General features: G+C 44.7%; 1 protein-coding gene across 2 annotated transcripts in view; it reads left to right on the top strand.

The window, feature by feature from the left end:
- The window catches only part of RASGRP1 (RAS guanyl releasing protein 1), a 102,745-nt gene that overhangs the window by 69,681 nt on the left and 21,004 nt on the right, over window positions 1–12,060 (top strand). For both annotated transcript variants that reach the window (XM_060261292.1, XM_060261293.1), the window contains one exon: window positions 4,962–5,106. In XM_060261292.1, the coding sequence (XP_060117275.1) occupies window positions 4,962–5,106 (145 nt within the window). The remainder of the gene's footprint in view (window positions 1–4,961; window positions 5,107–12,060) is intronic.

The following is a 12,060-nucleotide window of genomic DNA, read 5'->3' as shown; positions in this document are numbered from 1 at the left end:
TTCACTGAATACTTCCTGCTTTTCTTGCCACCAAATCCCATTCTCGCTGGTAGAGAGATCTCACGATGCTTGTGACGTACTTCCTGTGTCGTCTGTTAAAACTGCAGCTCTATGACAATGGGGCTTTCCAACCGCAACCGCAAGTATTCAAAACAATTATTTTCTTTTCTCTTTTTGACACTGTCTTTTAGTATTTTACAGTCCCAACTTCACCCCTTCTTTATCAATAGCTTCTATATTCAATCTTCCACCTTTTAAATTTTAATTTTTACAGTTCTTATTAGTCCTGGAATGAAAGATAACGATCTGTACCTTTTGCTGTGGTTATCCAAAACGGCTCCGGTCTTGCATAAATTTAGATGTTCAGTAGAATCAAAGAAGGTTTGGATCTTGATGAGCTTAAGTCAATTGAATGACTCTGTAAACTTCTGTAGACGCTGGAATGCAACTCGTCTCCGGATACCCTTCAAAGCCTCAAAGGAGCCCCTCCCCCGGGACTCCCTTTAGGCCAAAGTAAATCTCCTCAGAATTTTCCGAGCATGTCTTGGACTAATCTCTGACTGAGAAAAGTAGGCAGTAGGCATTGGATTGCCTTTTTCTACCCCGAACAGAAGTTCCAGTCTGCTCCCCTACAGAGAAGCAGTTCAGCTCACCATTCTCGAGCCCCTGGAAATCCCCAATTTCACACAGACACTCCTGAACCGAACTGGATTTTTGGGTTCATGCCCATACTTATCTATGGCTACCCTTGAAAACAGCTCAGAAATTTCAAATGGTACTGAATACTGTAGCCAGGATGTTGACTGGAGTGGGTCATAAGTCCCACATTGCTCCAGTCTGATGTATCTACACAAGTTCCCATTTCGTTTCTGGACCCAATTTAAGGTTCTGGTATTGACCTATAAAGCTTGTGAACAGTATAGCTGAAGGACTGTGTACTTCCTTACAAACCTACCTTACTGCTAACATCATTTTGAAAAGCCCTGTTTTGAGTGCCCCTGCCTTCTCCAATTAGGTGGGTTGTAACCTGAGAGAGGTCCTTCTCAGCCATGGCACCAAAACTATGTAATTATCTCTTCAGGGATATTTGTCTGTTCACTTCTGTCACTGTCTTCTGCCAGTGGGTAAATATTTTTTTATTTTTTATTATATTTGTAGCCTGCCCTCCCCTGATGGGCTCAGGGTGGCTAACAACAATTAAAACAACATAAAATTAAATTGTTACAATAAAATCACAATAAATTATTAAAACATCTCAGATATATACAGTTTTAATCCCTGGATGGTGTTATTATTAATTCTTGATTAGCACTATTTGCTGTGATGTTATTGAATGTTATTGAGCACCTTACATTTCTACTTGGGTCAAGTTAAGATATTAATGCTGTGGGTGGTGAAGTACTGGACATCTCCATTAGGTGTTAAAAGCACCTGTTAGGTGTTAAAAGTTCTGTCTTGCAGGCCCTGCGGAATTATGGCAAGTCCCGCAGGGCCCTAATGTTTTCAGGGAGAGCATTTCAGAGAGTAGGGGCTGCCACCGAAAAGGCTCTTACCCTTGTGGTGGACAACCAAGCATCCTTTGGCCCAGGGATCATTAAGAGATTTTGTGAGATTGATCGTAGTGCTCTCTGAGGCTTATGTGGAGAAAAGTGGTCTTGGAGATAAACAGGTCCCAGGCCATATAGGGCTTTAAAGGTAATAACCAGCACCTTGAAGCAAGCTCGGAACACCACAGGCAATAAGTGCAATGTCTCCAGCACAGGTTGAATGTGCTCCCATAAAGGTAGCTGCAATAAGAACCTGGCTGTAGTGTTCTGCACCAGTTGCAGCTTCTGAGTTCACATCAAGGGCAACCCCATGTAGCGGGCATTACGGTAGTCTATTCTCAAGGTGACTGTCGTGTGGATTACTGTGGCTAAGTCACTGCACTCCAGGTATGGAACCAACTGCCTTATCTGCCTAAAATGATAAAATGCAGATTTGGCAGTGGCTGCTATCTGGGCCTCCATAGTCAGTGAGGACTCCAGGAGTACCCATAAGCTCTTGATCTTAGAAGCTGGTGCTAAAGCCGCCCATCAAAGGTCAGTAAAGGGATCTTTCTTCCCAGGCTGCCTCGGCTTAGACATAGAACCTCCATCTCTGTCTGAGCCATTTCACTACGGCTTGCAAAGCCAGATACAGATTTTCCGAGACGTTGCCAGCCCGGCCCCCCATCAATCAATAGATAGAGCTGGGTGTCATCCGCATACTGATGACATCCCAGCCTGTAACTCTGGACAATCTGAGCAAGGGGGTGCATGTAGATGTTAAATAACATCGAGGAGAGAACCGCCCCCTGAAGCACGCCACACACAAGTGGGTGTCTCCGGGACGATTGCTCCCCTATGGCCACCCTTTGTCCTCGACTTTGGTGAAAAGAGGTAAGCCATTGAAGGACAAACCCCTGAATCCCCATGTTTTATTTTTATTTATTTAATAGGCTTATATTCCGCCTTTTCCCATAAACGGGCCCAAGGCAGATCACAACATATAAAAATAACAATAAAAACCTACATATCAAAGTTAAAACACCAAATTAAAATTAACAGTAAAAACAATAAAAAAAATGCACCACCAGCGGACAGGGCACAGCATATCAATAACCAGTTGTAGGCCCACCTTAAACGATGGTAATAACAATAGGATAGCACTGTAATAAAGCATGGTGTCACCACAAGGGAGACCAAATGATGGAATAACAGGATGCCCGCTGCCTCAATCATAGGCCCGGAACATTGGCAAGGCGGTGCAACAGCAGCTGGTGATTGACTGTGTCAAAAGCAGCTGACAGATCCAATAACAGCACTGCTGACCCGCCTTGATTCCAGATTCCCAGTTGAACTCTGTGACCTAATTACAGCTAAGTGGATGTCCTTGACACATAACCACCAGTGTGTTGGTGTCACTAACACCTGCAGAGAATAATGGAACAGTGAATTGTAGCTGGAACTGACTGGAAAATTCCTTTGAGATGACTTCTCTCTTGATAACATGGTTGCTTTGTCTTGCCCTCAGGTGCTTGCTGTAATGCTGTTGACTAGCAAATGAACATTCCCCCACAGTGGATGTACTGTTTGCAGGGTCAAGATTCTAATAACTATAAGAGGGAGACTTTTGAAGACTTGTGTGTGTGTGTGGGGGGGTCACATTTCTTCCCTGCTGGTTCCCTTCTCTACTATGTGGCTGATAACAGATGACCCATTTGGAGCGGCTTCAAAGAGAGCTAGCGGGAAATAGAGCACTCCAGAACTTCCAGATGGCACTTGGAAAGGGGGCAGGCTGTGGGCACCCAGGGAACGTCTGGAACGCTCACACAGGATGCCTCTCTGGGCATTCTCCAGGCACTTCCCAGCCTTCCAACTTCTCCCCAGTCTGAGCCCACGTATAATAACCTCCGAGGCCAGGGAGGTGCCTCAGAGGTGCCCCAGCAAAAAGTGGTGCCTTTGAAAGTGGTGCTTTTTTGATCTGGCTCCCTGCAAATCAGGGGCGACTCGGGGACGGGGGGGGGGGCAGATGTGCACATGTGGACGTACTTTTCTGGTCCACCTGCCTCCCACTCCCTGGGCGGCTTTAAAAGCCTGTCTGTTATCAGCCTATATCTACTTTTCCTCTTCATGATGTCCTCTGGAGCTTTTCCCTGCTTCCTTTCATCCTAAACACCTACCTGTCTTCCTCCTTTGCACCCCCCCCCATCCTCAGTTTCCTTTTCCATTCCTGGCAGCTCTTGCATCCTCTCCCATTTCCTCCCTCCTCTTTTATGCTTCCCACATCTTCAGATTTTCCTTCAGTGTTTTTTTTTTAAAAATCCCTGCTGCTTTCCTTCCTTCTCAGCTACTCTGGTCACCTGACACTAACCAGGGAGTTGCCTAGTAACGCCCAAATGGCAGCACAGAATTGTTGCAATGTCTGCAGGCATCACTTCTGTGATTTGGCAGACTTTAATGTCCCGTTTTGTTTGTTGGGGTTTATGTTTTTCTGTAAATGTGGGGCTTTTGTCAGGCATGTGGAAGCACCTCCTCTACCTGAATGTACGGTAGCTAATTTTGTGGATTTTTTTAGTCCACATCCTGGGACTAAGGTTAAAATTAAATATGATTTTTTTTGCTAGAGTAGAGTATTTATAAACCAACTAGATTGGAGATGGCATCAAAGGGGCTAGTATATGGACTTGTAATCTCCTTTACTTATAGGGATAATTGACAGTCACCCATTTCTGTGTCACCAAACAAAAAAAAAGTTTGTCTGCTTATAATTTTTCAGGGGGTGAGACAGAGTCACATTTCCAGCTTCCTCCTCAGTCTGAGCCCACATATAATAAGCTTCTTGGTAGCCTGACTCGGCAGTGGGTTCTAACTCAGGAAGAGGAAGGGCCCTTTCCCAGAGGGATGTGAACCTCTTGAGATGATGTTTCTGTTCTCTCAACCCATTGTCTCAAAGGGTTAACATTAAAGGAGGAGAACATGAATTCTTGTATATTTAGGGGATTCCTGTTGTGCCTTTCCCCTCCTCCTTCAGTTCTGCTCATTGTCTAACATGCCAATAGAAATTGTAAAGAGCAATTTGAAGGTAACAGTGGTTTGAATTATTCCCTGGGCTTCTTCTTTGTTTCGATAATTGTACTGCATGTTCAGAATCAGTTGTGAAGGTTGCTCCTTAAGCTGTTTTGCTGAATTTTAGATTAGCTGCTGCAGAACTCACTAGCTGCCTGACAGGATCATACCGTGTATGTGTATGGCACACACACATTTATTTATATGCTTGAATATATTTGTTGCTTTGACAATGAATTGTTACATTTACCTTGTTGGGTTGTTAGGTATTTGGGTATGAAGGAATGGGGGGAGGGGGAGAAAATTAACTCTTCCTTGTTCTAGAAAGATTAAGCTTCCATTCTGACTTTTTTCTTTCTTGTTTGTTTTCAGGGAAGGGCTCATTAGCAGGGATGAAATAACAGCTTACTTTATGAGAGCCAGCTCAATTTACTCTAAATTAGGCCTTGGCTTTTCCCACAACTTCCAAGAGACCACTTACCTAAAGCCCACATTCTGTGATAACTGTGCTGGATTTGTAAGTTTGGGTTTTATTATTTCTTTTGTCATGTGTGTGGTGGATAGAGGGGTGAATTTTTTAAAAATAAATTGTGAAATACTATCTATGATGGTTATTATTATAAGTAATAAGTAAGCTGGGGATTCATAAGAATTTGCAGGGGACTTCTCAGTTTTTTACAGGCTCCAAACTTGAACCCAAAGGGAAAAGTGGATATAAATATTTTAATTAATACCACACTACAGTTTCCTCTCTCCTTATTTCCTCTTTCTCTTCCTTGTAAAACCACTCATTGTGAGTTACTTGCTTGATATACCCGAAGCAACATTTTCTCAGTCCAATCTCCAATTTCTGTGATGGTCACAGTCATGGGCTGTTCTTGTGTATGACTCATCCTATCTTATCCAGCAGGATAAAAAAAAAACTTTGCCAAAAAACCTTATCATGGAGTACTACTGATGCTGCACAATACATCCTCAGATATAATCACACCACTAACATTATGTATGGTCATAGGGAGCCCTACCCCTGCTACCAGGTGCTTAACCACAGCTACCTGGCCCATGAGCTGATCAGCCAATCAGGACATGCTTAGCCAGGGGTCATTTTAAAGAAAAATAGGTGGTGCTGATTAGTCTCAAAGGAGCTCATTAGCTTCAAAGGATCCAGACCTTACCACTCCTGCTCCCAGGCTCTGAACCACAGCCATCTGAGGGTTCTAAACTTGTTACCAGAGACTTTTAGCCTCCTAGGTTCTGCTCTGAGGTTTTCTGCAAGTTCTCAGTAACTCTGGACACCACAAGATAGGAAATTTCCAGTTTAGTAAATTACTCCGGTTGCAAAGATTATATTCTGTGCTGGAAGCATTCTTAGGGCACGCACAAAGGTAAGTAGAAGAAAGATTCTTGCTCATCAGATGCAGGTCCACCACACAGTTCTCGTATGCAGGATTGAAAGAGAAAGTCCATCCCATGCCAGGCAGTCCATGTTGTGGGAGGATTGATGGCACAGCCCCTTCTCAGCTGTTGATGGAATAGCTGGTTTCCCACTCCCTGAGTGAAGCATGTTTTCAAATGTCCTTGCCTGAGCCCATGAGCTGATCAGCCAATCGGGACATGCTTAGCCAGGGATCGTTTTAAAGAAAAATAGGTGGTGGAGCTCATTAGCATATGCCCCCCCTCCAGCCAAAAGCAACCCAATGCAAAAAAGGAGAGCTCCAGGCGAGCAAGGCTTGCTTGGGCTAGCTAGAGATCCTTGTCTGGGGCAAAAGGCCAGCAAGCCAGCAGCCACCCAAAATCGCATAAGAAGTGGAGAAAGGGTGGCTTGGGCTTTTCCAGGGGTTATTGAGGGCTGCTGGGGGTGTGGCAAAGCCCTTGGTGGTTGGCTGGCTGCCTGTTCTCCTAATCCAAGGATTGTTATGCAGCTGCACCTACTATTCAATGGACAAGGTAGGTGGGGAGGAGGAGGGGGAACCCTCAGAAAGATTCAGGAGTTGTGTTCCTGTGAGCTCCTCTTGAATCTGAGACCTGTGCTTAGCTAATTGGCATCAGCAGATTGAAACAAATTAGGGAAACTCCCAAGGATGGTTATCCTGACAGCAAAAAAACACAGATGAATGCAATCAAAACAAGCTCATTGCCTCTAGCAGACAGGGCCAAGGACCTGCAAAAACATACAGGCTAAGGAAACTGATAAGATGATGATAACATCAAGTCTTAATGGCAGCTACTCCTTACACAGTTGTGCAGTGCAGGGCTGGGACAAGTGGTGTGGTATTGATCAGGCTGGACTCAATGAGCAATGTTTATTTATTAATTAAAATATTTATACCCACTTTTTACTTTGGGCTCAAGTTTGGAGCCTTCCTCCATATTAAGAGGCTTCTTAAGCTGGAGGAAGGCTGCTTGGAGGGCTGTTATGCTGATACGATGAAAAGCAAATATGGTAGGCTTACTTGACTAGAGATACAAGGACTTTTGTAAGAGTAGATACAAGGTCCTGAGATAATCAAAAGAAAGGTGGACATTAAAATATTTTAACATTTTAAATAAATAAAGGTTTTCTTTGATCATGGGCAAATATATCTTCTTAGCTCAGGACATAACATCTAAATATGACCCTGCCTCCTCCATTGTCATGCAAGAGCCGGGGTCTCACACCACTTGTCTTAATGTGTAGGGATGCATAGTGTTAAAGTGGTGTTATTCAAAATCACTGAAGTCTGTAAAAGCTGTGGTAGCATCTGGCTGCTCAGAACCCTAGACAGTGCCCAGGCAAGCCTCCATGCCCCTGCGCCTCTGCACCCAAGCTGGTAAGCTAGAAATATGTGCAACCTTAACCCAGTAGTTCCCCGACACATATGCAGAGTCCTCGTCAGAGGATGACTCACCAGACTTTGAGTCACTGTTGGAGGCCTCCCATTCTCTTGTCCTTAGAGACGTTAGTTATTGATTTGATTTGATTTCTCGCCCTCCCTTCCCTGCTCATCAGGGCTCAGGGCGAGTAACAACACTGGTTAAAACAATAAATACAATATCAATTAAAATCTTATGCCATCTGGTGCATTTTCTCTTGTGTGGTGGCTGGCTCAGTGATGTGTCTTCCCTGAACTCACTAGATGACACAGAATCCACGGAGGATTGAGACCTCATACTCCTTTTCCTAGGAGTGGCTTCAAATCAGGGTGCTGAAGATGAAGGTTGGCCATCCATTTGATCAAAGCACTCAGGGAGGTGTCCCAGTGTTTGAGCAGTTCCCTGAAGAACAGCTGAGTTAGTCAAAGATGGGTTTGCTAAAGCAGCCACGTTGGGAGAGCAAAACCCTGAAGGAGGATCGCAGCAGCCTGCACTAGCAGGGACCCATGATACGTTTGCACAGCATGCTGTATTAACAACACATGAAGATTTTTCAGGGGGCACTCCCTTAGCGAACATTTTAGTAAATTTAACAGAAGAGGCAGCCACACTGTTTTTGCTTTTAACAGTGTTCCTGCATGCTTAGGAGGCATATTTGTATGTAAACACTTACCCATGATACCAAGAGTATGGCTATGCCAGTTTCTATAATTCTACAACCAAAGTGCATGTAAAATTAAGTGCACAATGAAAATGGATGTGATAATCTAGTTCTTCTGGGTATATGTGTGTGTGTTTTCATATATAAATTTATTTTGTTAGTTATTATCATTATCAATATCATCATCATTATTATTTATACCAATGGTTATAGAATCATAGATTTGGAAGGTATCTCCAGGGTCATCTAGTCTAATCCCATGCACAATGCAGGAACTTCACAAATACCTCCCCCACACATATACCCAGTGACACCTGCTCAACACCCAGAAGATGTCAAAAAAAACCCCAAACCCTTCAAGATCCCTGGCAAAACTGGCCTGGAGACAAATTGCTGCCTAACCCCAAAGTGGTGAACAGCATTTTCCTGAGTGTTTAAGAAAGGGCCACAAGAATTAAACACTTATGCAACCTTTCCTGTCTTCCTTGTCATGATCTGCCTAAGTTCACAGAATCAGCATTGTTGTTGGATGGCCATTTAGCCCCAATTTAAAAGCCTCCAAAGAAGAAGAGCTCACCACCTTCCAAGCCTGTTCCACTGAGGAACCACTCTCACTGTTAGGAAGTTCTTCCTAATGTTTAGTCAAAAAATCTTTTGATTTAATTTCAACCTCTTGGTTCTTGTCTGACTTTCTGAGACAACAGAAAACAAATCTGTGCCATCCTCTATATATTACAGCCCTTCAAGTACTTACAGATAGTTATAATATCACCTCTCAATCATCTCTTCAGGTTAAACATACCCAGCCTTTCCTTATAGGACTTGGTCTGCAGATCCCTCACTGTCTTTGTTGTCCTCCTCTGGAAATGTTCCAGCTTATCTCTCTTTTGGCTTGACTTCGCGAACGAAGATTTAAGAAGGGTGCAGTAGTCCACGTCTGTTGCAGGCTTGCTGGTGGCTGACAAGACCAATGCGGGACAGGCAGATCCGGCCACAGTGGCTGCAGGGAAAAGTCTGATTTGGGGTTGGTGCTGTAGCAGTACGATTCTTCCTCAATCTCCTTTTGTCCTCAAGACCAGCTATGTGTGCGTTCTCAAAGGAAGAGACAGCCTGGTGGATGGTGTGCCTCCATGCTTTGCGATCTGAAGCTAGGTCAGACCACTGGTGATGGTTAATGCAACAGGTACCAAGGGATTTCTTCAAGGAGTCCTTGTACCTCTTCTTTGGTGCCCCTCTATTTCGATGGCCGGTGGAAAGTTCGCCATAGAGAGCAATCTTGGGAAGGTGGTGGTTTTCCATCCTGGAAATATGCCCTGCCCAGCGCAGCTGCGTCTTCAACAGCAATGTCTCGATGCTTGTAACCTCTGCCCGCTTGAGGACTTCAGTGTTGGTCACAAAGTCACTCCAGTGGATGTTGAGGATGATGCGAAGGCAGCGCTGATGAAAGCGCTCAAGGAGTCGCAGGTGATGACGGTATAAAACCCATGATTCGGAGCCGTAGATGAGGGTTGTCATCACAACCACTTTGTAAACATTGATCTTTGTGCCTTTTTTCAGATGCTTGTTGCTCCACACTCTTTTATGCAGTCGGCCAAATGCATGGTTTGCCTTTGCCAGCCTATTGTCAATCTCCTTGTTGATCTTGGTGTCTGAGGAGATGATGCACCCCAGGTAGCTGAACTGCTGGACTGTCTTCAAAACTGATTCACTCACAGTAATACAAGGAGGGTGATAATCTTCCTGGGGTGCAGGCTAGTGGAGAACTTCTGTCTTCTTCAGACTAACTTCTAGGCCGAATAGCTTGGCAGCCTCTGCAAAGCAGGACGTCATATGCTGCAGAGCTGATACCGAGTGGGAGACAAGTGCAGCATCATCAGCAAACAGTAGCTCTCGGATAAGTTTTTCCATTGTCTTGGAGTGGGCCTTTAGTCGCCTCAGGTTGAACAGGCTGCCATCGGTGCGATAGCGGATGTAGACACCATCGTCATCATCTAAATCTACTGCGGCTCTTTGAAGCATCATGCTAAAAAAGATCGTAAAGAGAGTTGGCGCGAGAACACAGCCTTGCTTTACATCTGTGCCAATTGGGAAGGGCTCAGAGAGATCGTTGCAGTGTCTGACATGGCCTCGCTGGTCTTCATGTAGCTGGATGACCATACTGAGGAACCTTGGGGGACATCCTAAATGTTCCAAGATTTGCCACAGGCCGTTCCTGCTAACGGTATCAAAAGCTTTGGTAAGGTCAACAAAAGTCACATATAGACCCTTGTTCTGTTCCCTGCATTTCTCTTGGAGCTGCCTGAGAACAAATACCATGTCGGTGGTACTCCTGTTAGCTCTGAAGCCACACTAGCTCTCTGGGAGGAGTTCTTCTGCAATGGTGGGCACCAGTCTGTTCAGGAGTATTCTAGCAAGGATTTTGCCTGCGATGGAGAGCAGGGTTATCCCCCGGTAGTTGGAGCAGTCTGACTTTTCCCCTTTGTTCTTATGTAGAGTAATGATGATTGCATTGCGAAAGTCCCGTGGTAGTTTGCCTTGTTCCCAGCAGGTGACAAGTACTTTGTGAAGTGTACTATGTAGTACTTTGCCCCCATGCTTCCAGATCTATGGTGGAATTCCATCAACTCCCGCTGCCTTGCCACTTTTCAGTTGCTTGATGGCTTTAACAGTCTCTTCTAGGGTGGGGATCACATCCAACTCTGTTTTCACTGGTTGAAGTGGGGTGAGGTGGATTGCTGAATCTTGAACTACGCGATGGGCACTGAAGAGATCCTGAAAATACTCCGACCACCGGTTCAGTATGGATGCCTTGTCTGTGAGGAGCACTTGGCCATCTGCACTACACAAGGGATTCTGAGCCTGATATGATGGACCATATACTGCCTTCAGGGCTTCGTAGAACCCTCTTAAATCACCAGTGTCTGCACACCGCTGGGTTCTCTCTGCAAGCTTGGTGCACCCCTCGTTCTGAATGGCTTGCGCTGGAGGTTGCTACATACAGCGCGAAAGGTTGCTTTTTTCCCGGGACAGGAGGGCTGAGCAAGATGTGCTTGGTAGGCAGATCTCTTTTTCGCCAGTAATTCTTGGATCTCTTAATGGTTCTCGTCAAACCAGTCCTTGTTCTTCCTTGTGGAGAACCCGAGGATTTCTTCAGAGGTCAACAGGATGGTAGTTTTTAGGTGTTCCCAGAGTGCTTCTGGAGAAGGATCTGTGAGGAGAAGGATCTGTGAGGCAACTGGGGTCCTCAATTCTTGTCTGGAGTTTTGCCTGGAAGGCAGCTTTAACTTCGGCTGACTGAAGGCTGCCAACCTGAAACTTCCTCCGGGGGATCTAGATCCTATCTAGATCCTATCTTGATCCTTCTTAAATTGTGGTGCCCAAAACTGAACACAATACTCTATGTGAGGTCTAACCAGTGCAAAGTAATATCACTACACTTCTGTTGTTACAGCCCAAGAATCATATTTGCCTTTTTAGCTACCATATCACACTGCTGACTCGTGTTCAGTGTAGATTCTCTTTGCACATACTATTGCCAAGACAAGTCTCCCCCATCCTATAATTACTCATTGATTTTTCCTACCTAAAAGCAATATGTGGAACCTTATAAAAAAAACTTACTAAAATCAAGATAAATTATTTCTACAGCACTCCCCTGATCCAGCAAGGGAGTCACTTTCTCAAAAAAAGAGGTAAGGTTAGTCTGACATTACTTGTTCTTGAGAAACCTCTTCTGGCTTTTAGTAATCATAGCCGTCCTTTCTAAATGTTCAAGAACAGACTGCTGATTTGTTCTAAAACTTTTCCAGGTATAGATGTCACGCTAACAGGTCATCAGTTACCTGGATCCTCCTTTTCCCCCTTCTTGAAGATGAGGACACTTGCCTGCCTCCAGTCTTCCAGCACCTTACCTGTTCTCCAAGTATTCTCAAAAATAATGGACAGAGGCTCCGAAAT

Source organism: Heteronotia binoei, chromosome 21 (assembly GCF_032191835.1).
Source record: "Heteronotia binoei isolate CCM8104 ecotype False Entrance Well chromosome 21, APGP_CSIRO_Hbin_v1, whole genome shotgun sequence".
Classification (NCBI taxonomy): Eukaryota; Metazoa; Chordata; class Lepidosauria; order Squamata; family Gekkonidae; genus Heteronotia; species Heteronotia binoei.
The sequence above is the reverse complement of the archived record's forward strand: the minus strand, read 5'-3'. Positions and strand labels throughout refer to the sequence as shown.